Source organism: Rhamphochromis longiceps, linkage group LG7 (genome assembly GCF_057381845.1).
Source record: "Rhamphochromis longiceps isolate RC_006_pf linkage group LG7, R_longiceps_female_GT1.1, whole genome shotgun sequence".
NCBI classification, from domain to species: Eukaryota; Metazoa; Chordata; class Actinopteri; order Cichliformes; family Cichlidae; genus Rhamphochromis; species Rhamphochromis longiceps.
The window spans coordinates 63,805,620-63,832,592 of NC_140563.1; the positions used below are offsets into that span (position 1 = coordinate 63,805,620).

Genomic DNA, 26,973 nt, shown 5'->3' on the forward strand with positions numbered 1-26,973 from the left:
TTCCGTCCTGTCTCCAGTGAGTTTGCGTTTCGGTCCAATTCCTGCCGGCACACAGCCGTACTATGACACCTGGCGCCGATCTAGCTTCATCAGAGGAGCTTCAAAACAGTGTGGCTGAGAGCTCCTCGACGCTGGATCGTTGACTTCCCGTCAGTCTCGGTTTATGTGCAAGGTCTGGCGTCAGGTGTTGTACTCACGGCTGCCTTTGTGTTTCCCCAGGAGGAATTGTGGAGACCAGGAAGCAGCACACGGACAGTACACAGGGAACGGGCACGGAGCACGGGTTAAAGGAGAAGACACGGAACAGGAGTCGGGATCGCACAAGGTATTTATTGTTGCTTGGATTTACACCACTGTAAATAAACGCACTGCCTTCATCATCAAGTCCTGCATTTTGGGTCCTCATTCCTCTGACAGCTTCTGAAGTCGTTCAAAGTTGCTTAGCCCTTTGAACGACTTCAGAAGCTGTCTTTTTTATGTTTGTCTTCAGAGTTTAGGAACTGTTTGCCTGTCAGACCATGAGCATGGAGCGGGAGTCAGGAGCACGTTCATGGAAACCACTTCTTTCCTTCTGTTTCACGATTGTTCACATTTCTCACTGTAAATAAACACACCGACTCTGATGGGAAAATCCTGCATTTGGTCCCGGTTCTTGCCACGCATCTTGACATAAGTAATAAACACTTTGATTTAGAAACTGCATTTTGTGTTCACTTGTGTTATCATTATCTAATATTTAAATTTGTTTAATGATCTGAAACAGTTTTTCACATCACTGTACGTACGTAGAAGTTCTACTCAAACTCTATGAACAGAATCATTCTAACAATGTGAACCAAGCTGTCACTGCATCTGTACTAATACTCAGTTTGTAAGTACAGACATGATGCCTCATGCTACAAAACAACCCTAAGAGATGCGGTTAATATATTGACCAGTTGGGTAAACTTGTCAACACTGTTCTTCAGAGGATAAAGTGCTGGTGCTATGTTCTACCACCAGACTTGCACACAATGTTGCAGAGATGTGCCAAGCAGGAAAGCACAAGAGCCTTAAGGCTAGTTCCAGAACTTTCTTTTTTTAAAATTGTAATTCTAACAATCATTTTATTAAAATACAGATGAATCACTGACTTGTGATGCTATTGTTTCTGTTTCTTCAGTCATATCTCCTCCTGTTTTCCTGCTTTAGTGATGCAGGCGTCTCTCTTACACCATCATCACTTCCTCCACTTCACCTTGAGGATCCGAAGATCCATAATTGGCCTACCTGGGGTTGAAAGTCTCGATAAATGCACGGAGTTTCAGCGGGTACACCGGCTTCCGCGAGTGTGGCGCTTATTTTGAGCGATGAAAAAATAATAAATAATTTTATTTTTATATTTCAATATCACAATCTTCCAATGTAGAACTACAAGTTGAAAAAAGAACTAACATAAATAAAATACACTTCAGTTAAATACTTTTAACTTATTTTCCCAAGCCACGCGGAGCCGCACTATACGGACTAAAGAGCCGCAGGTTGCCGACCCCTGCCCTAACCCATCCAAATCATTGAAATTGAAATTTCCTCGCTATTAAATATTCCATAGTCAGCTGTTAGTGATATTAAAACAAAGTGGAAGTAATTGGAAATGACAGCTAATCAGCTGATTCTAAGGCTCATAGTGCACTTAAGTCACCAATGTCTGCAGTCTGCTATTGTTACAGATGTCCAAACTTCATTGGTTTCCATGGCTGAGCAGCTGCATCCCAGCCTTACATTGGCAAACACAATGCAAAGCGTCAGATGGAGTGATTTAAGCATCTCAACACGGGACTCTAAAGCAGTGGAGATGTGTTTACTGGAGTGACGAATCACACTTCTCTGACTGGCAATCCGATGGATGTGTCAGGGTTTGGTGGTTGCCAGAAGTACTTGTCTGACTGCACTGTGCCAAGTGTAAAGTGTGGTGGAGGGGCGGTTTTGTTGTGGGGCTGTTTATCAGGAGTTGGGTTCGCCCCCTTAGTGCAGATGAAAGGAACTCTTAATGCTTCAGCATATCAAGACAATTTCATGCTTCCAGTTTGGGGATGGCCACTTTCTGTTCCAACATGGCTGGGCACCAGTGCACAAAACAAGGTCCATAAAGACATGGAAGAGCGAGTTTGGTGTAGAAGAACTGGACTAGCCTGCACAGAGTCCTGACCTCACCCTGATAGAACATCTTTGGGATGAATTAGAGCAGCAACTATGAGCCAGGCCTTCTCCTCCAACATCAGTGTCTGACACCACAAATGCACTTCTGGAAGAATAGTCAAAAAATTCCCATAAACACACCTAAACCTTGTGGAAAGCTTTCCCAGAAGAGTCGAAGCAGTTATAGCTGTGAAGGGTGGGCTGACTATTATATTATACTATCATACAAAGGTCTGGATTAAGACTGAGATGTGACTCAAGTTCATATTTGTGTTAAAGCAGCCGACTGAATGCTTTTGACAGTATGCAGTACACAGTTATTGTGCTACAGGACAGCTGTGAAACTACAGCCTGTGTCTGTTTGGCTGAATGTACCTGTTTGAACTTTTCCCAGTCATACACGTCCTGGCCGACCAGCACTCCCTGCAGCTCCTCTGGTCGAAACAGCCTCACCAAATCCTGCTCACACACCAGGAAGAAGCCTCGCTTGAACTCCTGGAACACACTCTCCATTGATGTGTTGAAGGCATGATTCACATAGGCCTCCACAAACTCCTTCCTGTTTAGGAGGGAAAATGTTAAATTAGCAAATATTTCACAGAGACAAAGGTGCTGCAGATGAACCTCACAAGCACGTCATGTTTTATATGCTTACTTATTTTGACTTGTCAGTGGCTTTCCAGGAGTTTGAGGATCCAGGTCAACATCTGTTCCATCCCAGTTTATCTGTAAATTAGTTATAAATCAGATGAGTTTAGCTGCAAAACCTGAGAATGAGACAGATTACTGATCATCTTCTATAGTAAAACACATACCCAAAAGTCCATGTAGAGATTATCCAGAACATCATCTTCATAGTTTAAGATAGTCTGCAGACTCCTTTAAAGAAATTAAAACAAAAAGTTGTATCAAAAGAAGTTCAACTATGTACATTTTACAGCAGCCACAAGTTACTGTAACTTTTGACACACCACAACTTAAAATACATCCATCCATACATTTTCTTCTGCTTGTCCGGGGCCAGGCTGTGGGACCAGCAGCAGCATGTGTTACTGAAATGAAATGGACAGCCAACAGTCCAACAGTCGGGCTGAACTCCTTCATATCCTCCAGTGTCGGCTCTAAACTGAGTAGCTTCTTGAACAGAACCAGTGGGAATGGTAAATGTATGATACACTGGTTGTACAAGGCCAAGCCACACAGTAGTCCAAACAGGAAGAAGTTTCTCTTGCTCTCCTCTGTTGCCTGCATTAATAAAAATTCACTTTGGTTTATTTTTGGTTCATTATTGCTTATCGTTTAAATTTGAATCTTTTAACCAATTTTATACAGTTGGTGGGTTCAGTTTTAAAGTCTTACATTGGAGGGAAACCATGCCAGGGTTTTGGAGTCATAGCGTGGGCAACGGCCTGAGATACTAATATTATCAAATAAAATCTGCACTTTATTTAAAGTAGAAATCATAATCATGTGAAGGAAACCTCAGACTGCAGTGTTCAGTGATTTATTGACACCAGGTAAGCAATGTTTAGTGTAAAACACACATTTTTATTGTTCAAACACATAACCAATGTTACATTTGTTAAATATTTATAACTGGTAATAATCCAACCCCACTAGGATTAAATAACACACAAAGAATAAAGTGATAAATAATACAGAAGTGATACTTTAGATTGTATTACACATAGTCAGATGTTTATAACAAGTAATAAATTATTCTGTTCATCTTTGTCTGAGCATAAAAATTAGATTTGATTCATTGGAATAATTTAAATTATTGGATAAATTATGACATATTAAGAAACGTTAGATAATTCTAAAGTGCCTTATGATACTGATGCTGTTACACAGCCATCTTATGTAGGAATGTTGAATTTTTTAAAAAGAGAAATCTTACAAAGTCAAGTTGTGCATTTTCTATAGTGTAATATTATTGTAATACACAGTGTTAATTATCCTGAGGTACCACAGGAAAAAAAAGTTCCAAGAGTAAAAATAAATCTCATCCCTCCTCCTCAGCACAGACACAGTGCACGCTCCTTTAGAGCTGCATACGATCCACCATCACAGTGTGAATTCAGTATCTGCTAGCAGGGCCTCTGTCAGTCTGTCTCGCAGGATCTCCTTAGTTGAGTAAAAAGGCAAATACAGAATAGAGTGACATGTCAGGGCTTCAGGGAAGTGCTGATTACAGGTGCCGCTCTGAATTTGCTTAACCTGAACCTTCATCTTGACCTGGTCGATGCCAAGAATAGGAGCTCTCCTGTAACCAGTCAGGAACCCTGAAGAATAGCAGTGGAAGGAAAATCTTATTACAAACTTAGTGTAACAAATCTTGTTACAATAAGTACATAGGGTTTCTTCTGACCTAGCCACTTCATTCAAATAGACTAGAATGGTTACAGTACAGAACAGAATAGAACAGACTGTAAGCAGAAACGTAAAACTGTTTACAAGATGAGTTTAAATAAATTCAATCTGGTTAGTTGGTAATCAATATCAGTGTTTTGTGACACTGCTAATCAACATCCAAAAGATTCTCAGAATGTATCAAGAAGATGGAGCTGCTCATCATTTTCGTACAGTCTTTGTAAGGCAGTCTTTTTTCATGTTTGTCTCACTTTTATGTAAACTAGTAAATACACAGTTTTTAAATGATGATTTCATTTTTGAGGGAAAAAATTATTCAGACCTACCTGACCCCTATGTGACTGCCCACGAATCCCTTGGCAGCAAGAACTTTGATCAAGTGTTTATGCACTAACTGGCTGCTAGGGTCTTGGCATCTAGGACCCAGAGTTTTGTCTTTTTACAGCATTTTGTGATTTGTTTCTTTGCATTCACAACCCTGCGTTTTGGTTTCACATCTAGTTCTCTTCATTATATATTGTATTTCTTGTGTCCCTCATGTTCCTGTGTCTGAGCTGGTCTATTTGTTTGTCTTGTATCCCTTTGTGTCAAGTTAGTTGTGATTCCTCAGTGTTTATCTGTTTGATTTTGAGAGCCTTGGTTTTCCTCTTAGTTTAGTGTTTCTAGTTTTACACCTTCTTTATTTGCTTATCTGGGTTCTGTTTCCAGTTAAAGTTTGTTGTATTCTAGCTTTCTTTTTAGTTATCGTGCTTCCCCTGTGTTTAGTTACTCGCTTTATGACTTTTTTCATTTTTGTTAGTCCTTTGCCTTGTTTGCACTGTGTCTAGTTTAGATTCCCTTGTCTCTTCCTGCTGTGTCTATGAGCTGTTTTCCCCTTTTCTAAATACCTTGTGTAGAAATTGTCTGGATCTTCCCACGGTCCTTTGTCATGTCTGTTTTAGATCATATCAAAGATTTAACTTTGACTATGAAGCAGGCAAATACTTTTACACAGCACTGTACATACCACAAGTCCTTAATATTGCCCACATTTTAATAACATATCACAGGGAAGATTTCAACAGTGAAAAGCTGTAGAAATTTGTCAAGTACTTACGAAGGAAATCTTTCCTCTGCTCTTCAGTTAGTTCGTCAAACACCTCCCAAAACATCTTTATGGTGGAATGGCGAACATGCTCCAACTCATAAACTGTGTTCTGTAGACAGTGAAAATTATTTTTTTGCAAATGAGTTGATAAAGTCAGGCACATATACAGTACACAGGTATTCTGTTGCAGCCTGTGTCTGTTTGGCTGAATGTACCTGTTTGAACTTTTCCCAGTCATACACGTCCTGGCCGACCAGCACTCCCTGCAGCTCCTCTGGTCGAAACAGCCTCACCAAATCCTGCTCACACACCAGGAAGAAGCCTCGCTTGAACTCCTGGAACACACTCTCCACTGATGTGTTGAAGGCATGATTCACATAGGCCTCCACAAACTCCTTCCTGTTTAGGAGGGAAAATGTTAAATTAGCAAATATTTCACAGAGACAAAGGTGCTGCAGATGAACCTCACAAACACTTCATGTTTTATATGCTTACTTATTTTGACTTGTCAGTGGCTTTCCAGGAGTTTGAGGATCCAGGTCAACATATGTTCCATCCCAGATTATCTGTAAATTAGTTATAAATCAGATGAGTTTAGCTGCAAAACCCGAGAATGAGACAGATTACTGATCATCTTCTATAGTAAAACACATACCCAAAAGTCCATGTAGAGATTATCCAGAACATCATCTTCATAGTTTAAGATAGTCTGCAGACTCCTAATTAAAACAAAAAGTTGTATCAAAAGAAGTTCAACTATGTACATTTTACAGCAGTCACAAGTTACTGTAACTTTTGACACACCACAACTTAAAATACATCCATCCATACATTTTCTTCTGCTTGTCCGGGGCCAGGCTGTGGGACCAGCAGCAGCATGTGTTACTGAAATGAAATGGATACTTACCGTCCTACAGTCGGGCTGAACTCCTTCATATCCTCCAGTGTCGGCTCTAAACCGAGTAGCTTCTTGAACAGAACCAGTGGGAATGGTAAGTGTATGATACACTGGTTGTACAAGGCCAAGCCACACAGTAGTCCAAACAGGAAGAAGTTTCTCTTGCTCTCCTCTGTTGCCTGCATTAATAAAAGTTCACTTTGGTTTATTTTTGGTTCATTATTGCTTATCGTTTAAATTTGAATCTTTTAACCAATTTTATACAGTTGGTGGGTTCAGTTTTAAAGTCTTACATTGGAGGGAAACCATGCCAGGGTTTTGGAGTCATTGAGCATGAACAGCCCAGATTCTTCTGACACCATTTTAAGAAACAGGTGGTGAAAAAGGTCTCGTTTGTAGACATCTGTGCTGTTTGGATCCTCATCAAAATGGACCTGAGAAATATAAATATTAGAGATGCTTCTGGAAAGAACAGTTGCAGAAGAATGGCTATGCATTAATCATCAGGTGAAAATCAATCAAATATTCACCACAAGTGGCTTCTTGAAGTCGCTGTGAGCAGCAGCTGCCAGCTCTCTGAAGGTGCTTTTGAAAAGTGATGTGCGCTGCAGGTGCAGTTTAAAAAATTTGGCTTTTGACTGGGAAATCCATCCGTATTGAAAATCAAAAACCATCTGTGGAGGCGCCTGCTGTTCATTCAAAACAAAGTATCATGATTTTAAAATAAATTCTCTATCTAAATTCCAATTGTGATATATATAAGGCAGCTGGTGAACCAAGTGAGCTAGACTGGCTCTTGCTTCTGTTCTGAGGTTCTGAAACTGACGCCTGCCTGAACTGTGAGTGAAAAGAGTGCTGAGAGAACTAAAACAAATAAAACAACAAAATGTTGGACTCTTCTGCACCACTGAGGGCAGCTGCTGATTCATGATTGTATTCTGTTAGTTTATTTTCTGTTGTGACTCCTTTGTTTTTTATAGATGGTTGTTTTGTCTGTTATATAAAACTGCTGAATAGTGTAGCTTTAAAGTGCGATCACTAATACACACTAATGCAGACTGGAAAATTACAAATTCTGCTATTGTTTTCCTGTAACAGGGTGGTGAAGTTACCTGAGTGAATGCAGAATTCATGTCAAAAACCAGTTTCTTTGATTTCAGATCCATCACAAATGGGTACTTGCAAAGAATCACAGGCAGATCATCTGCATTCTGGAAAAACAAAGAAACAACCCACATAAACAGTTAGTGAGCTTAACAGTGTGTTAACATGAATGAGTCATTTGGTGGGTTGACTGCCATCTTAGCAGGTTCAAAGTACTTGTTGTCAGCTGACCTCACCTTGAGTTTTGACTTTGTTCGCCAACGTTTGAGATCCTCCTTTAGAAACATCTGGCTAAGCTCGAGGCAAAAAGTTGTTTCTGGGATTTTCTTGTTTATCTCATTGGTCTTAAAACAAGAAGTGGTAGTATTTGTTATACTGGCTGTGTGAAAATCCAACTTTTTTTGTTGAAAAGCTGAGCAGTAATACATTTAATTAAATTTTGATAATTTGTGATACTGACATAGTACATATGCTGGAGGATTAGCAGTACGTTTCTGGCTTGAGCGTCGCAAGAAACAGACTTAAAGATTGGAATCCACGAGTGGGCCGTCTTCCACACCTGAACATATCTGATCATGTCGGAGGGTGACAGTGAGGACCACCATTCCCCTGAGGATGACAAAGTTACAGTCAGCTCTTCACTGGCTGATATCATGGATTAAGAAGTCTAGAGTGTTCGTTAGAATAAAATGCTATCATTTAATACATTGATGCATTTAAACAGTATATACTAATCCAATAAATACACTTTTAATAGACGTGCTGAAGATTTTAAAGTTGTTAAAGTCTGCCTAAATACACTCAACAAAAATATAAACGCAACACCTTTGTTACTGCTCCCATTCCCCATGGGATAGACGTAGAGACCTAAAAGTCATTCCAGATACACAATATAACCATCCCTCCCAAACAGTGGTCACAAATCAGTCCAAATGTGTGGTAGTGGGCACATCTGCTATATTGAGATAATCCATCCCACCTCACAGGTGTGCCACATCAGGATGCTGATCTGACATCATGAGTAGTGCACAGGTGTACCTCAGACTGCCCACAACAAAAGGCCACCCTGGAATGTGCAGTTTTGTCTCACAGCAAAATGCCACAGATGCCACAAGCAATGAGGGAGCGTGCAATTGGCATGCTGACAGCAGGAATGTCAACCAGATCTGTCGCCCGTGCATTGAATGTTCATTTCTCAACCATAAGCCGTCTCCACAGGCGTTTCAGAGAACATGGCAGCACATCCAACCGGCCTCACAACCGCAGACCTCGTGTAACCACACCAGCCCAGGACCTCCACATCCAGCAGGTTCACCTCCAAGATCGTCTGAGACCAGCCACCCAGACAGCTGCTGGAACAATTGGTTTGCACAACCAAACAATTTCTGCACCAACTGTCAGAAACCGTCTCAGGGACGCTCAACTGCATGCCCGTTGTCCTCATCAGGGTCTTGACCTGACTCCAGCTCGTCGCCGTAACAGACTTGTGTGGGCAAATGCTCACATTCGATGGCGTCTGGCACATTGGAGAGGTGTGCGCTTCACGGATGAATCATTGTTCACATTGTTCAGGGCAGATGGCAGCTGAGAATGTCCCAGTTCTTGCATGGCCAGCATACTCACCGGACATGTCACCCATTGAGCATGTTCGGGATGTGCTTGACCGGCGTATACGACAGCGTGTACCAGTTCCCACGAATATCCAACAACCTCGCACAGCCATTGAAGTGGAGTGGACCAACATTCCACAGGCCACAATTGACAATCTGATAGACTCCATGCGACGATGTGTTGCACTGCATGAGGCAAATGGTGGTCACACCAGATACTGACTGGTTCTGGGTCCCCAGACCCCCAATAGCGCAAAAAACTGCACATTCCAGGGTGGCCTTTTGTTGTGGGCAGTCTGAGGTACACCTGTGCACTACTCATGATGTCAGATCAGCATCCTGATGTGGCACACCTGTGAGGTGGGATGGATTATCTCAATATAGCAGATGTGCCCACTACCACACATTTGGACTGATTTGTGACCACTGTTTGGGAGGGATGGTTATATTGTGTATCTGGAATGAATTTTAGGTCTCTACGTCCATCCCATGGGGAATGGGAGCAGTAACAAAGGTGTTGCGTTTATATTTTTGTTGAGTGTATATGCCTGAACAACAGACTTTAAAATTGCTTTAAAAACAATTAAATTACATTAAATAATAATTGAGTTGTGACATAATTATGAGCTCTAAATTGCAAAGCTTCAGCAAGGTTTTGGACTAATTCCTCAGATTTGTTAAATTAGTTGTTAGTTTAGTGTTTTTTGCATAGGTGAGATTGTGTTATGGGAAATGCATTAACTGCTTTGAGAACTGTTGGAGTTGGATAGAATGATGTTGATGTGAGAACTGCACTAAAGTCGGGACAGTCAGTAAGCAAAATAGTAGGTGTCACCGTACCTAAAATCTGGACGCTTTCATTGGGGAGTCGTTGCATGGTAGCAGCAACTGCATCAGCAAGCCTTTTGCTCTGTTGCCATCTGCATTTCTGTATGCATGCATGCAGAAGTTCATTGAGAAGCAGGAAGATCCTCAATCCTTCCACTCCCACAGGGTTCATATCAACAGATGGAAGCAGCTGCAGAACAGCAGTCTCAGCCTGCTGATGCAACTTGTTATTAATTAAAGGTTTAATTAAAGTCCACTTCTTACTTTTTTAGTTAATTACTCATCAGGTTACAAACGTGTGTTAGTCACATTCCAGTTCAATACCTCTGCAAAAACAACATCTTGCATCACCAGCTTCTCAAAACTTTGCCGTGCAAGTGACAAGTCCAAACCGGAGTACGTTGGTGAAGTTTGGAAATGTTTATCTTTGCTGACATGAAGAAAATGACAAATGTGTATCTTCAAATGTTGAATTCAACAGATATAAAGAAGTCATGATCATGCTCATAAATGGTGTTCTTACCTCCTGTCAAGAAAGCTTTGATTCATACAGGATGGAGATGTGAGCATCCTGTGAATTTCCCTGCGAAGAGTTCATGAGGTTAGTCAGTAACACTAAGACTACAGTGTACATGCTGTGCAGCAAACCAGTTACAAACAACAACAATAACAGCTGCTTTTGTGTTAGACTTACTCTTTTAGATTTTTCCACAGCTTTGGATTATATGCAGAGACCCATTTGTCAATCATGTTATCAATAGAGTGTTCTGTCACCTTGTTCTTTGTGCCACTGCCTGACTCGTGATCAGCGCCCTGTGAAAGAAGCAAAGGTTCATGTTTGGTTTAGACACATGACCTCACAAGTAGATATAACTGGTAAAGCCATGTTTACATCCTCCCACAGGTATCCTTACTGCACTGTATACATTTGTGCTGGTACCTCATTAGGCGTGCGTGTTGCAAATGAAGTGTTTCCTCCTGCATAGATGTTAGAAATGTCTAGAATAAAAACAGATGAGAAATTATCTACCTAAGAGTCAACTGTACTGTATGGGATGGTTTTTCAGTTCCAGAAAGAAATATAAGATATAGCGACTTGTTCTTACAGTGGGCTTAATTTGTGACATTTAGTCAATAAACCTTTTTGTTGTTAACTGTGGTTAACTTGGTTATTTGGATCAAATTCAGGTCCAGTTTTATTTGCTTAAATTATTTTTTCATCAGCACTTTAAAAACATACAGCAGAAAACCTAAAACCTGCCGTGAGTTCATGACATTTATTTTTAGATTATTTTAAGTTTTCCAGTATTTGATGCGTGGCCAAACATTTTGTCTATGATTATATTCAAGCCCTTATAGTCAGAATTACTAATTATTTTAAACTAAGGCTTTACCCAATTATCTATTGGGCTATTGGCTCATCTGTGTTACACCTGCAGCAAGTGCAAAGCCCAACAGTGCAGCTCCTCACTGGTTTCAGAAGACTCAGTACCTCTGAGTAGCACTTTTTATTGTTGCATAGTGAATATATGTGTGTGTCTTTGTCAGGTTTATAACCTCTATCTATACAGTTGGATGTGACACACCTTAATTATTACTCTAACAATAAAATTATTTAATTGTTATTGTTATTTTTGTGAAATTGTAAATTGAATCGACTCTTCTGTTCAGATAAATGTATTTACCATGTGGCAGTTGCACAGGTAGTGGCACTGATGCCTGAGTCTCTTCTCCACGTCCCAGCTGCCCTTGTTCATTACACCCAAACGAGTACACCTTCTTGGATTCTGTCAGTACCAGTGTGTGGTAGCTGATTGAGAAAAGAGTGCATGAAAAGGAAAGTCCACAATGTAAAACATGCTTTTTCAAAGGTTTTAAACATCTGTGTTGTTGGTGGACCTCAGTATGATCACTCTGAAGATATAAGACAGAAGTTGAAGTTTCCTGTTTGCTCAGCAGTAAACGCTTTTCTTTTTCAATTATTTATGATATAATAATAATTAAATGTTACCTTCCACATGCAACCTTTGTGACCTTTGCCCCCCAGAGCTCTGTAACAAGCCGAGGACGCTGTTCATTTTGTAACGAGTTGTGGCCAAGCTGTCCATATTGACCAGAGCCAAATGTAAACACTGCACCATGTACATATAGTTATCTCAGGAGTTTGTGGAAAAGCAATTAGAAGCCAAAGAATAAGAAACAAAAAGGCGCTTTCATAATTAATGCAAAATGATCAATGATGGCATGAAAGTACTGGAATTTCTTTCAAATTAAAAAACAGACAAATAAAATAAACCTCAATATAAATAACTGGAGTCAACTTTAAACAAAAAAAATAAAAAAGAACACAGATCGAGTGTATATCAAATATCATGCATTCATCTATTATTTCCTCCTGTAAAGCAACCTTCAAATTAAAGCGTAAAGTAATTTGAAAGAAGCGCAAAGAAAACAAAAAACAAAGATTATGGAAATAAACATGGAAACAACGACAAAGACCACAACTGAAATACTGAGTTCAACACTTCACACAACAAAATACATCTTCTGACATCTATCAATGTTTTAATCACAGCTCATTTAAATCATAGTCAGCATTTAATTGTTTCTCTGCTTGTTCTGGTGGTACAATTTTATGTGAGCCTGTTAACTGTTGTTGACTCACCTTTGTCAGAGCGGCGGTGTGGTCCTTCCCACAGGAAATGGAAACAGTTTTCTTCATGTTTAGGTAATGAACCGGAGTCGGTGTATGTCTGTCTATGAGAAAAACAAAATACTGAATATTGCATGTATATTTTGATACCTGCACCTTGAGTACATATACATCAGATTCCTTCTGGGAACTACACTTCAGTGCGATATTTACAGATATTGACAGATACTGAGAGTGAGATATTTAAACTTTCATTGTAGTACCTTGTGTGTCACCCAGTCCAAGCTGTCCACAGTCATTTCTGCCCCAGCTAAACACTCCTCCAGAGACAGAGAGGGCGAAGCTCTGCTCTCCACCTGCAGCGACCTGGACCACTGGGATCGCTGACAAAGATCTGACATGCTGGGGTGAATTCACGTATTGCTCGTTTGTGCCCAGACCCAGCTGCCCCCTGGAGTCCTGGCCCCAAGTATACAACTGACCATCTGTGAGGAAAATCAGCATAATACTTTTCTATCATATTAAACTCCTAAATCCACTAAACCTGTGAAAAGGATTCGTTTTCATTCAGGTTCACAAGCCTTTTCTTGCTTACTACATACTTCACGCTACCTTTTGTCAAAACGACTGTATGCTGGCTCCCACAAGTCACCTGAGACACCTGTTTGTTGCGCAGTGCTTCTGGTGTGCTGACAGAACACATGCAAGAAGTGATCAAACTCTTCTGTGATTACAACGGCAGGTTATTGTGAATTCAACTGGAAATTGAAGGACGATCCCTTAAAAGCTGAAGCTGCAAATCTTTGACCTCACCTGGGACTGAAAGGAGGGCGAGCTTGATCCACACAAAAAACGATGCCGCTTTCAGACAGAATCCTCACCACATCTTCACCACAACTCACAGCCTCAATCTTCTCTTCGCATTTCACAATCTCTGCAGATTTACACACAGAGCAGGTCATAGTGGATCAACACAGGCAGAGAAGTGAAATTGAGACAGAGACATAAAGCTGATACTCACTCTGTTTCCCTCTCACTCTTCCCTCATCTTGGCTCTCAACTGTGTGAATGATGTAAACATCCCCATTTCTTTTAATGAAGGCAAGCAGTCTGTGACCTGCTGAAAGATCTGTGACTTGAAAGCTGAGGTTTAAAGAGCGTACTCCATCAGCAGGTGAAATATTTGAGGGTCTTTTCAAGCGAAAGCCCTGCTGCCAGTCCTCTCCCCATGAAAACATGATGCTAAAATGACTGTGCAGTACAAGCAGCTGCTTTTTATGACTCAGGTGGAAGTATGAAACGAAACCTGACTGGTTTATTGAGCAAAGTCAGCTGTGAGAAAACAAAACTTACAAACAATAAAAACACCACACCTAGTGAGTCACTGGCACGTGGTTTATTACCTTAGCTGGAAAACCAAAAACGAAACTGGAGTTGACGTGTGCAGATTTTGCATGACAGCAACATATTTACCTATACTGAGCAAGTCATTCGCATGAGTCACGAAGTTACTCTGCATTTGGTGTTTTCTGAAGGAGGTGTGGCTTTTACCCTAAATAACAAGAAAATGTGTGAGGCTGTTAACTGTTAAGTATACCAGGTGTGCAAGATATCATTTATCCTTATCCTTATTTTCTGTCATACATACCATCACAATGATGGATGCTCATATTTAACATGACCTAAGATTCAGACAATGGTGTCATTATATGTACAAGTAATCGCTGTGAGCTAAAAGCTTGTAAGTACTTTGTTCCAGACTGTTTCTTTAAACTCTTGGCTCTGTATGATGTCAGTGAGACCAGGTATTCCAAATATTATCATCTTGGTGTCACGATCCTGGGTCTTATGACCCAGTGTTTTGAGTTTAGTTTATTTGGATGTTTATATGATTAAGCTCATGAGTTTTTCTAGTTCTTTGTTATTAGATTCCCCTTGTGTGTTCCAACCCCTGTTAAGTCTCCCTTGCCCTTCATGTGTTTCATGTCTGTTATGTTGTCAAGTTCATGTAGTCATGTCTGCGTTTCATTATGTTTCCTATTTTATTTTCTAAGAGGTTCTGTGTTTTGTTTTACTCTTTCCCTGTGGCGTTGTTATGTCCACGTTGTGTCTACTGTGCCTTTCTGTCCCATGTTTCAGGTCCCTATGTTCTGTCTTCTCAGTTGCTGTTAAGTTTGCATGTCTAGAGTTCAGTCAGTGTGTTTCCTGTTTTACTTTGAAGGTCCATGTCTCATGTGAGTGTTTCTAGTTTTGCTTCCCTTGTCTCGTCCAGTCTGATTACTCCCAGCTGTGCTCTCCTTCTGTGTCTCATTCCCTCGTTATCCCTCTGTGTATTTAAGCCCTGTGTTTCTCTTTGTCAGTGTTGTGGTCTCGCGCATAGCTGTGTGAGTTGCCATGTGTTTTCACGTATGAGTTAGTTGCAGTTTTCCCCAGTTTAGTTTGTTCTTTGTTTCCTTCCCAAGCCTGCAATAAAGCAGTGTTTTGAGTTCACTTTTGTGTCTGTGAGTTTTGCGTTTGGGTCCTTCTCTTGCCTGCACACAGCTGAAACATGACACTTTGGCACACAGCTGTGGCTGAGGATGGAGACTCCACCCACCTATTGTTCAAATCTTTTGTTTGTGGAAGCAGCCAAACAGAGCGATCCTGGTTTAAAGGGAAGGGGTTGGATTATTCTGAAGCAAGAATAACAATATTGAGAAGGAAATGAGCAAAGTGGGTCACTTTTCAGGTAACTCCAAGTAAAACTTTAATAGTAAATCCACATCTGGAAAACAGAACAGTGTAGTTTATGTTGAAAACGAACATTCTTTTTTACATAATGCAAAGTTTTTCATAAAATGTTGCAAATCTTTACTTACATATGTTAACATTGGCAACACTGGCAACATTGTATAAGTGTGGCTGATTATGATTTAGAGAGTGCAGTTTATTTGTGTATTTTCTGAGCTGTAACATTTAGGGGAAAAAACTATGAAATACTGACAGACTTTCTCCAAATTTTATAATCTAATATTACCTATTTACACTTAAAAAAAATATACACACAAGCATAGATCCCAACTCATCATCATAAATTTTTTATGTTCCAGAAACTAAACTAACAGGCAGAACACACAGCCCGAGAATGGACGAGATCATGACGCTGCACAGAGGGAGACACAAACAATATATACACACCCAAGAAGGAGTCAGGGCAAAGATCTCAACCTCAGACTATTAAATAAATCCAAACCAAAAGTCCAAAACGCTGGGTAGAAGACGCAGGATCATGACAGTAACAGTAAGTATGTTTCAGCAACTGCAAATGCTAGACTTGATCAACAATTACTTTTTACTGTTCAATACAGTAAAAAACTGGCGTATAATACTGATCACTTATGGATCCTCTTATTGTTGCTCAGGGCCTCTGTGAGTTTGGTTTGCATGATCTCCTTAGTTGAGTAGAACGGCAGCTCCAAGGTCGAGAAGCACGTGTGTGTCTCAGGATAGTACTGGTCATAGGAGAGGTCCTCGACTTCTTTAACTTTGACTTGCATCTTGATTTTGTCCATACCGAGAATAGGCACCCGGTCAAATCCTGTCACAAACCCTAGAAGAGGAAAAAAGCAGAAATCGATGAATGTCGTGAGTTTTTGTTTACTTTTCTGCATGTTGGGGTGCTTTATCCACAGCCTCAGCTGCTGTGCAACTGATGTTTCCTACCACATGTTCACTGCATCGATTAGCAAATGTCAAAACCTTCCTGAGTGATCAAAACTTTAGTAGTCACTGTGATGAAGCAATGTTGCAAATTTACAATGGTAAATTCCTGCTAATAAAGCAGATTAGTAACGTAACTTCCATTTACATGTTAAAATTTAACTAGCTTTTATGATCAAATCAAATCAAATACTTACAAAGGAAAGCTTTCTTCTGGTTCTCAGTCAGTTCATCAAAAACCTCCCAAAACATCTGTATGGTGGGATGGCCTGCGCTGTATTCACCTTCATAATGTGTGTTCTAATCATAGTGAAAGAGACTGTTAGATATATTGAAAATAATTCATTCAAACTGTAATCAAAGCATGCACAAGGATGTGATAAAAAAAAAATTGCAGACAAATTACATCTTTGTGTAACTAACGATTTACCTGTTTCAGCTTTTCCCAGTCACTGAAGTCTTTGCCCACCATCACTTCTTGCAGCTCCTTTGGCCTGAAGAGTTTCACCAAATCCCGCTCACACACCAGGAAGAAGCCTCTCTTGAACTCCTGAAACACATTCTCCACTGATGTGTTGAAGGCATGATTCACGTAGGCATCCACAAACTCCTTCCTGTTTGGAAGATAAAAGTAGTGATTTAAAAAAACCACAATCACACTTTGGTCAAATCATGAACTGTTCTGTTCCTTTTTGTTTAAAGAGTGGTCGCTTTATATCTCTGCCATGGTCATTTCCCATTAATTGCTTAAATTACTTGCCTATAAACAGGCAAACTGAGGGTGGTGTATCGCACTGGACCTTGTTACCTTTTCTAACCTTAGTAGTAAAAATAAGGAAATTGGTTGGTTGATTATGTCCTTGTTGTAACTATGCTTCTTGGCAAATAAAAGACTATTGGAAAGCCTGATTATTCACCCTCAAATTGTGTCACATTTGCAAGGAAAATGCATTTGTGGGTTGAGCAGCAGAGTTGAGCATGTGACTTTCATCCATGACAAACTTTCCAGATCATCTCTGCTAATGCCAAACAGCTTATTCTGCTATTGGCTCTTGTCTGGTGTTATTTGTTGGATTGATTGGATCATTTGCTGGCATACACCCAACACATCACACTGTTTCCACCAAAACCTAGTTTTATCCGCACTTTGACCCTGTGATCATACAGTAAAATTTTGTGGTGGTGTCTTCTTGATTCACCTGTCTCTGATATCCCCTGTTTTGGCCTTCAAATTTGGAGGTGGTGCTAGGGCTCACTCCATCAATGTGCCTTGATTGGCACAATCAGGTGCATAATAAGCATCTGATTGTCAGAACTGCAAGTACCAGAAGCCTAAAAATGAGAGTCAATAGCAGAATAGGCTGTTTGGCTTTGGCAGAGAAGGGGCCCGTTCTTCGTACGTCGCTCACTACATCCAAGATCAAATGACACATCCAAGATCAAACCATCGCGCTAACCGTGAGCTCGCTAATCCGGTTCCCCGAACACACCTTCCGTTGACGATTAGTACAGCTGGACGCAGTAATGTGAGATCACTGGGTGTCGTAAAAGGGGCTACGCATCGATAGTAGAAACATTGATCGGCAACCCTCTGATTGGTCGGCGAAAATGTCGAAGGAGCGCGCTCGGCTCGGTATTTTTCGGCAGCAGAGCAAGAACTCCTGAGTGAGGGATTTCAGGAGTTTCAGAGTTTAATCAGAACGCAAGGGAACACTGCAAAGGCTGCAAAAGCAAGGAGAGAGGGCTGGCAGAAAGTTGCTGACAAATTAAACTCGTAAGTAATTTAATAATAATAATAATAATATATTGGATTTATATAGCGCTTTTCAAGGCACCCAAAGCGCTTTACAATGCCACTATTCATTCACTCTCACATTCACACACTGGTGGAGGCAGCTACGGTTGTAGCCACAGCTGCCCTGGGGCAGACTGACAGAAGCCAGGCTGCCATATCGCGCCATCGGCCCCTCTGGCCAACACCAGTAGGCGGTAGGGTAGATTTATTATATTACACTATATTATCCAATATTATATTACATTATATTATATTGTTATATTATATCCTCTTTCACATTAGAGCCACAACAGGACCCACTAGAACATGGGAACAAGTAAAAGTGAAATATAAGAATATTCTATAGAATGGTAATATTTATCACTTATATTGCTTTTCGTCTCTTGGAAAGAGACCCTGAAATAATCTGTTTGTTTGTTTATAACAGCAACCAAGAAAAGGGCAGAGCAAAAAAAGACAGGTGGTGGTCCTGCACCCCCTCGTCAACAAGTTGGTTAAGTAAATAATATCCTCACGGGGAAATCGATATCTCTCAATGAGCACACTGTCGCGCTGAGCTAAAGGATCCTGTCTGTCCCGCAATATACGCTGAATTCTGAGGACTCTCCTTATCAATCTTGCACCTTCCGCAATGGGTTGCTCGCGTAAACGGACAGGACATGGCTGCGACAGGCTTCCCAAATCCACCTTGGCTTTTATAGCCGTGGTCTCTCATCTTGATTACACGAAGTAATTTACAATTACTACTCTGAAATATGAATTACATCTGTAATAATCACATACATGTAATAGGATGTTAATAGTACATTTCCCTTTTTTAGGAAATGACCTGTATGTATCTGTGTGACATCAATAAAAGGATCAAGTGCTGCATTATCTTCAGTTACATTGATGTTATTTATTTATCGCTGTTGCTTTCGTATAAATGAAGCGGACATACCTGCGTGGCCGCGATCTAATCCTGTTTACATAAAGTAAACCTGCTCCCGAGCAGGTTTACGCTTACGGCTCTGTTGCTATGACAGCAAGTCCCGGATGAGCTTCGGGGAACCGAACGATCCAAGATCACGCGAAATCGTCAACAATCTAATCCAGCTAACTTACTTAGCGAGGTACGAAGAACAGGCCCAAGATCTGGCATGTTTAAATGGGCGCCACGCACAAATGTGCACAAAAATGACCCAATTTTAGTGGAAAAAAACATGCCAATTCTTTCCAAGAAGTGCTGTTACAACAAAGAAATTATTTACTAAATATAAATATTCTTTTATGTGATGACGTTTTATTATGTCTAGCTTCTCTCTGGCAGGATAATTCATAGTTTGCTTTTCAAAAACATGTTATAAAAAACACTTTAATTGTCCTCACTTATTTTGACTTGTCACCAATTTTTCCGAATTTTCTGGATCAAGATCGACATCTTTCCCATCCCAGTTGATCTGTTGAAAAAAAAATATTTTACTGCTTTAAGAATTGCGAATCCCAAGACCATTTTGAAAACTGTTTTGATTTAAGTTGTGTGGAAAACCCCTACCGAAAAATACATGTCCAGGTTTTCCAAGTCATCATCTTGGTAGTCCTCCAGAATGTACTGCAGACTCCTGTAAACATAATATAGTTTAGGATCATTTGTATAACCAATCAACACCTAAAACTACAAATTTGTGTGAAGTAAATATAACTGTTATTAAATTTTCTGCCTTACTCTCCAACACTTGGGTTGAATTCTATCAAATCCTCCAGTGAAGGCCTTACACCGAGCAGCTTCTTGAAGAGCACCAGTGGGAAGGGTAAGTAGATGATGCACTGGTTGTACAAGGCCAATCCACACAGAACTCCGAACAGGAAGAAACGCTGGTCTTCCTGAGTTGCCTGGTGTCAACGGTGAGGACAAATTTAAATCAAAAGTTAGTTGTCAAAGACTGTATTGATGACTATCATCTGTACTAAACTATTGTTAGTTATATTGTATTATAATCAGTTAAAAGAATCAGAAAATTCTGAGTCTAATCTTATTTCCAATCAATAGGAAGGCTTACTTTTGAGGAGAACCATGCCATTGTTTCAGAGTCATTGAACATGAACATCCCAGATTCAGCTGAGACCAAGTCATGAAAGACTTCATAAAAAAAGTCTTTCTTGTAGACCTCATCGATCACACGATTTCCATCAAAGAAAACCTACAAGACACAGGGGCAAAAAAAGTTTAGATCAAAACTGCATGAATGCACGAGTTTTTAATGTTATCTGTGCCTTGCTGTGTTTACCACGAGTGGCCTCTTGTAGTCTCTGTGATTCGTATCAGCCAGTTTTTCAATAGTGTCCTCCAAAACTGACGCTCGCCTTAGCTTCACTACGAACAGAAAGTCTTCCAAAACTGAGGGATTGCAACCGAATGTCCCCCAAAAACTAAAAAAGACTTTTGTCACTTCTGTAAGCTGAAATAAAGTGAATGATGTCAGTTTTACTCTTTCTCAAAGAGAGAGAAATATTCTGTGTCACATAAACACCAGTTTTTGGAAGGTTTTTTTTTACCTTGGCATGGTAAGCATTCATGTCAAACACTGTTTTCTTTGATTGCAGATCCATCACAATTGGGAACTTGCACAGGATGAGAGGCTCAGCATGTGAATACTGAAAGGGAAAAACCCATAGAGGTCTTTAAGGTTTGATTGCGCATAAAAACCCCCATAAATTTCTTCATGTTGTTTATTTGAACACTGGGTATTGACTAAAAAGTGACCGAACCAAAGATGAGAAGAATGGAATAACAAAGTATGACACAGTAGATTACACACAGACACACTACTTTAGACCAGAACATTTTACCTTTCGTTGTGACTGTAAAAGCCAATGTTGCAAATCCTCCAAAAGGAAATCTTCATCAGCTGACACACAAAAATCGCTTTCTGGTATCCTTCGAGTTTCTGCAACCCTTCTGTTTGCCTAACAACAGAACATCTCATTATCTATTTATCATCATTTAAAAGGCAGAGAAAGGGTTGCATTTCACTTTAGGAATGAGTGAAATGACTGTTTTAGGATATTTATACTAACATTGTACATATATTGGAGGACTAGCAGCAGATTTCTGACTCCAGAGTTGCGGGGAACAGGTTTAAAGGACAGGATCTCTGATAGGGCCTGCTTCCACACCTTAACGTATCGCACCATGGTGGAGGGTGACAGCGAGGACCACCAGTCACCTGAAGAAAAACAGAGAAAAGATAAAAAGGACATGCCATGAAACTTTGAGCACTTTCTCACCTTCCAGATTAAAAAGAGTATTGTGATATCATGTAGACAGCTGTGACAGTACCTATGATCTTAAGACTTTCATTCGACAACCTTGTTACTGCACCAGCTACCGCCTCAGCGAGCTTTATGCTCTGTTGCCGTGTGTGTTTCAGCACTGCATGCAGAAGCTCATTGAGAAGAAGGTAGATTCTCAACCCCTCAACTCCAACTGGTTTCTGGTCGAGGGAAGGAAGCAGGCGTAGCACAGCAGCCTCGATCTGTTAGTTTGGCAAGGATTGCAAGAATCGATCAGCAGCAGTTAGGTCCAGGTACTGTTACATGTGTATTACATTAGGCAGTAGAACGGGGAATTCATACATTATGGAGAGATGCTGATTCCTCAAATTATTAGTAGGATATTTATAAAATAACAAGCAAACAAGAAGACCTTTTGCTACAGATTGCATGTATTCTAGCAACATACCTCTGCCCAAACATTGTCCTTTGTTAACAGGTTCTTGAAAGCAAGCCGTGCATGTTTTAGGTTCAAGCCGTGGTACTTCAGTGAAGTTTGATAATGTTTATCACCGCTAAGAAGACAATGAACAAAGTCCACATATAAGTATGGCACTTATCCATAAGAAAACATTTACCAGCTAAAACAATATTTCAATTCTTTCAATCCTGAAACACCAGATCTCCCACCTTTGAAATGAGAAAAAGAATGTTGTGCACAGAAACTGTGTATTTACCTTTGTTGAAGGAAACTTTTATTCAGACAGGATGCAGAGGAAAACGCCCCGTAGATTTCCCTGTGAAGATTTAATATTTTCATCCGATTGCAGAAAAAAATGTTTTCAAAGAAATAATTTGAATGACAGAAACCATACAACACCAGGCAAACCAACAAGCTGTGACTGCCAGTGCATCGTACTTACTGTTTAATCTTTTTCCATGACTTTAAATCACATTCAGAGATCCATTTGCCAACCATGTTATCAAGACAGTGTTGTGATGCAAAGCCACAGTCTGTGTTTGAACCCTCATCAATGTCCTGTGAAGGAAAGCAGTGACTGTTTACATATTCACACATATTCGCACTTCCTCCCATCACAGTCTGTACCTAATGTGTTAGTGTCAGTACCTCATCAGACCAGCATGTTGCAAATGAACAGTTTTCTCCTGCAAAGATGTTTCTGATTTTGGGCCCATTGGTGCCTTAAATGATAAGTAAACACGTCACTTCTTTCATAGATAAATTAATTGCATCCTCAATTTGTTTATTATCAGAGGTGTAGTTACCCTGTGGCAGTCGAACAGGCAGCGGCACAGATGGATTACTCTCCTCTCGATGTCCCAGCTGCCCTTGATCCTCACAACCAAAGGAGTAGACCCTCTTGGATTCAGTCAGCACTAAAGTGTGATTCCTGTGTAGATGATAATATACAAAATATTTAGACCTCAAACCCACACATACACTTTACTAACTGCTTTACTTTAAGCATTTTTATTTAAGATGCTTGATGTTGTCTCTGATATCTGTTAGTCTCTTCAGTGATAATATAATAACTTAAGGTGTTTTATATTAGCATGCTCATGTAACTGTATAACCAGTGATCTTTAAATTAATCTATTTTTTTTAACTCTATATAAAAACATTCTTCTAAGAGAATAGTGATACATTTAAAATGTATAATTGCTTCACATGGATGTAAAAGCTGAAAAAAATAAACAAAGAAACATTCCTTGTTAAAGGATGAGACTGATTCTGCAGGATCAGATCTCGGGTCAGGATGCATCTTGTTCAGATTAGGTCAGAACAGTCAGTGAAATGTCCTAGCTTTGTTTGTTTTTTTTCTTACTCTATATAAAATAATAAAATAATAATTCCTGGGATACATTTAAAACTTTAACCTCTGTATCTTTGATGTGAAAGCTGAAAAATATTCAAAGTAACCTGAATATTTCATGAATTAAACAGTATGTGTGTTGTACCTTCCACATGTAATCTTGGTGACCTTTGCCCCCCAGAGCTCCGCAACAAGTCGAGGACGCAGTTCGTTGCGTAGTGAGTTGTGACCGAGCTGTCCGTGTTGACCGGAGCCAAATGTAAACACTGCCCCATGCTGAGGAGCCAAACACACAACCACAGTGTAAAGTCCCACAGCCATTTACTTTTACATGACAACTATTTTAATATGTTTGCAAAAAATAAAGAATTAAGTTGCTTTTAAAATTTGTGTCCCAGTGGTAAGTACAGCATCAAAATCAAACTCCACAGAGCTTTTCATTCTCTTTCAGCTTTCTTTTTTCATGTTTAGAACTTGTAACTTCTATAGGAAGATGTTTTTGAGACAACATTCAAAATCCTTTTTTTTTGCATTCCTTGAATAATTTCATTTTTTTTGTTTAAATCCACACTCTTTACAATAATATATTAGTAAGAAAGGAGAGCATCAAAATGCTCCAGTTGTCTAACCTTTGTCAAAATGGCCGTGTGGTCCTGTCCACAGGAAATGCGCTGAGCTTTCTTCATATTCAAACACTGAACAGGAGCTGGTGTGTGTCTGTCTATAAGGAAAAGGATTGTCAGTGTTATTATGTTACCAGATTATAATGCTCATTAACATACAATAAAGTTAGGACATTTATTGTAAAGCCACAGTACCTTTTGTGTCTCCCAGCCCGAGCTGTCCACAGTCATTTCTCCCCCAGCTGAAAACACCTCCAGAGACAGAGAGGGCGAAACTCTGGTCTCCTCCTGCAGCGACCTGGATCAGGGGGATCGCTGACAGTGATGGCACATGTTGAGGTGATCTGCAGACAGACTTTCTCGTACCCAGACCCAGCTGGCCCCTGCAGTCCTGACCCCACGTATACAGCTGACCATCTGTGGGAGAATCAGCTTGTCTCTGTGAAACACTCTCACTCCTGATATCTTCAACTTTTACTCAGAGTTTATGTTTAATGTCATGACCAAATGGAAATAAAATTTCCAATTCAGATTTCATATATAAATGCTTGTATGCACAAAAGATAATGTGTACCTGATGGAGAAAGTGAGACTGAAGTTTAAAATTCACCCGTCCTTCTAGGCTTTAAATGATTAGATCTTATTTTGAGTGCACCAATAAACTGCTTTAACCTGCCCACAGTAGCTAAACACACAGTGGCAAAATATTGTTTGTTCCTACATCTAAAATACTCTAATTACTCATTAGATAGATCGATACCTTTATTTGGTTGTTTACAATTGTACCATGCATGTGTATTATAATTATACAATTTAAAATATGTGGAGGAATGTATATCTATATAGACATGTATACAAAGACAAATAACATGAACTACATGACAGATGTTGTTAAATTACAACCTTCATACAATTATGAAGTGCAAGTTGGCTGGACTGATTCAGGGTCTCTTAATTATTTTAGCTTGTTTAAATAAAAACCTAAGATGAGATGGCTGCTGCTCCCTGACCCTGGTTCTGCTGGAGGTTTTTTCCTGTTAGAAGGGAGTTTTTCCTTCCCACCATCACCAAGTGCTTCCTCAGAGGGGTTCTTTGACTGTTGGGATTCCTCTCTATTATTGTAACGCCTTTACCGTCAAACATAAAGTGCCTTGACGTGACTGTTGTTGTGATATGGTGCTATATAAATAAAACTGAATTGAACTAAAAATCTTTAGCGCTTGCAAAATTCGACTGTACCTTTGGTCAGTGCAACTGAGTGCTGACTCCCACAAGCAACCTGAGAAACCTGCTTGTTAGAAAAAGCTTCCAGTGGCCTGAAAGAGAAAGAGCAGAAGAAGAGAACAGAGCTGAAACAGCCATTTATGACCGCTAACTATGAACCCAAATAAACATGAATCACACTGTATACACTCCTAGGACTACGATGGAGTATTAGGACCACATTAAGAAAAAGAAATTGTGTCAATTTTGAAAATAAAGTTGACACACCCACCCAGCACATCACCCGGGTACCCACAGGAGGGCGGTACAGGACAAAAAAAAAAAAGCCAAACCAGACTGAAAATCATCACATATTCCAGGGCTGGAATACATATATACTGTTTATACTGTATCTAATTATTAGAAACTATTTAATATACGATTTTTACATTTTTTGCCTTCTGACCAGATGCAGCTGGTCACACACTGTGTTTATTTAAGGAAAAAATGTCTTGTAACTTAAACCGATTCTGTAACTCATCTACAAAAAGCATTTTGTAAAAGGTAGACTATAGCAGCACTGGCAGTTTGTCTTGAAACAGCTGTCATCTCCACATTATAACACATTTTCGACTTTTTTAAATAATATTTTTTTCTTAACGTGATACTAATACTCCTTCTCACAGGACCAATAATAATAATAATAATAATAATAATAATAATAATAATAATAATAATAATAATAATAATAATAATAATAATAAATGTTTGCACATCTGTATCTGTTACCTGGGAGTGAAAGGTGGGTGTCTGGTGTCCACACAGAGAACTTTGCCGCTCACAGACAGCAGTGCGACCACATCATCGCCACAACTCACAGCCTCTATCTTCTCTTTGTGTTTCACAAACTCTGCAGATTCACAAGCCACAAACACAGCAGGTGTGAGTGGACACAGTTCGGTTAAATGTAGCAGAGAGTGAACTTGTTAGTGACACCGATACTCACTCTGCCTGCCTCTCGCTCTTCTCCCATCCTCGTTCTCGTTTGTGCGGATAATGAACGCGTTTCCGTTACTTTTAACGAAAGCCAGCACGTTTCGACCTGCCGACAGATCCGCGATGTGATGGCTGATGTTTAAGTAATGAACTCCATCATCAGTGGTCGTGCTGTCGGTACCGGAGCCGTCTTTCACGTAAAACCCGCGCTGACAGTCCTCTCCCCAGGAAAACATGTTGTCGTGTGTTTAGGGGCAACAGCTGATCCTCACTGTGTCACTCTGCAGTCTGTCAACAAGAAACGAAACTTAAACTTAAGCATGCCGCTGCACAGCATCCGGAAAGGAAACAATAACACGAGTCAGCTGATCTGTTAAAGTAACGAAACGAAAGTAAAACTGATAAGAGATAATCATAATAACAATAACAAGGAGAGGTCAATTGTGTAGCTTTTCATTTGGTTTCGTTTCACACGCAGGAAGTGGACAAAAATGCATGTTTGTATTGTACAATGTGGGAAATGTTGATACTGCGTTTAGCTGGTATCAACTTTTTATGTAACAAACCTTAAAAAAAGAGAAAAAACCAACTACTGTATAAATTTAAAGGCTTGGCAAAAATCATGAAGGAGAGGTTTCTAAAAATAACATGATTTATTGATGCATGCAATTGAGATAGAGGTATTTGGCTCATACACTTCAATGGCCCGTCTTGGCATAACAGAACCCCAGATGTGATGGGCATTAGAGCAGGATCCCCCGGAGTCTGGACACTGGTGGTGGAGATAAGGACGGAGGCTTGAATGGAGCCTGAGTAATGATAGGCGGTGATGGGGAGTG

The 26,973-nt window shown here is 40.0% G+C and overlaps 2 protein-coding genes across 2 annotated transcripts; both read right to left on the minus strand.

Annotated features, from left to right (window-relative positions):
• Positions 1-4,245: 4,245 nt before the first annotated feature.
• LOC146666669 (putative E3 ubiquitin-protein ligase HERC3) lies at positions 4,246-13,969 on the minus strand. Its single transcript, XM_085414795.1, has 24 exons — positions 13,753-13,969; positions 13,545-13,665; positions 13,344-13,420; positions 12,995-13,216; positions 12,743-12,835; positions 12,090-12,219; positions 11,764-11,888; positions 11,019-11,077; positions 10,773-10,891; positions 10,602-10,661; positions 10,403-10,508; positions 10,091-10,289; positions 8,101-8,249; positions 7,877-7,984; positions 7,649-7,747; positions 7,327-7,335; positions 7,067-7,225; positions 6,830-6,970; positions 6,546-6,715; positions 6,294-6,357; positions 6,134-6,204; positions 5,854-6,037; positions 5,648-5,747; positions 4,246-4,463 (listed from the first exon to the last, which is right to left on the minus strand). Exons 1-24 carry the CDS (start codon positions 13,967-13,969, stop codon positions 4,246-4,248), a joined length of 3,000 nt encoding a protein of 999 aa, XP_085270921.1.
• A 1,641-nt stretch (positions 13,970-15,610) lies between these two features.
• Positions 15,611-26,407, minus strand: LOC146666670 (putative E3 ubiquitin-protein ligase HERC4). The gene is made up of 23 exons (XM_085414793.1): positions 26,145-26,407; positions 25,928-26,048; positions 25,175-25,251; positions 24,131-24,352; positions 23,942-24,033; positions 23,458-23,588; positions 22,765-22,889; positions 22,607-22,680; positions 22,401-22,516; positions 22,215-22,274; positions 21,947-22,052; positions 21,545-21,740; positions 21,283-21,431; positions 21,055-21,171; positions 20,761-20,859; positions 20,493-20,663; positions 20,265-20,405; positions 19,931-20,097; positions 19,760-19,826; positions 19,594-19,664; positions 16,861-17,044; positions 16,628-16,730; positions 15,611-16,320 (listed from the first exon to the last, which is right to left on the minus strand). The coding sequence occupies exons 1-23, from the start codon at positions 26,368-26,370 to the stop codon at positions 16,103-16,105; spliced, it is 3,033 nt and encodes a 1,010-aa protein (XP_085270919.1). The 5' UTR covers positions 26,371-26,407; the 3' UTR covers positions 15,611-16,102.
• Positions 26,408-26,973: the final 566 nt, after the last annotated feature.

Bases quoted from the DNA above. Each gene is read 5' to 3' on its own strand.
- LOC146666670 (XM_085414793.1), bottom strand. From the start codon at position 26,370: ATGTTTTCCTGGGGAGAGGACTGTCAGCGCGGGTTTTACGTGAAAGAC. The intron at 24,353-25,174 runs GTACAGTCGAAT...ATTCTCCCACAG, and splicing joins CTCAGTTGCACTGACCAAAG to ATGGTCAGCTGTATACGTGG. The intron at 22,517-22,606 runs GTACTGACACTA...TTTCCTTCACAG, and splicing joins CAACATGCTGGTCTGATGAG to GACATTGATGAGGGTTCAAA.
- LOC146666669 (XM_085414795.1), bottom strand. From the start codon at position 13,969: ATGTTTTCATGGGGAGAGGACTGGCAGCAGGGCTTTCGCTTGAAAAGA. The intron at 12,220-12,742 runs TGAGTCAACAAC...AACTATATGTAC, and splicing joins CACCGCCGCTCTGACAAAGG to ATGGTGCAGTGTTTACATTT. The intron at 6,716-6,829 runs GTAAGACTTTAA...TTATTAATGCAG, and splicing joins TGGCATGGTTTCCCTCCAAT to GCAACAGAGGAGAGCAAGAG.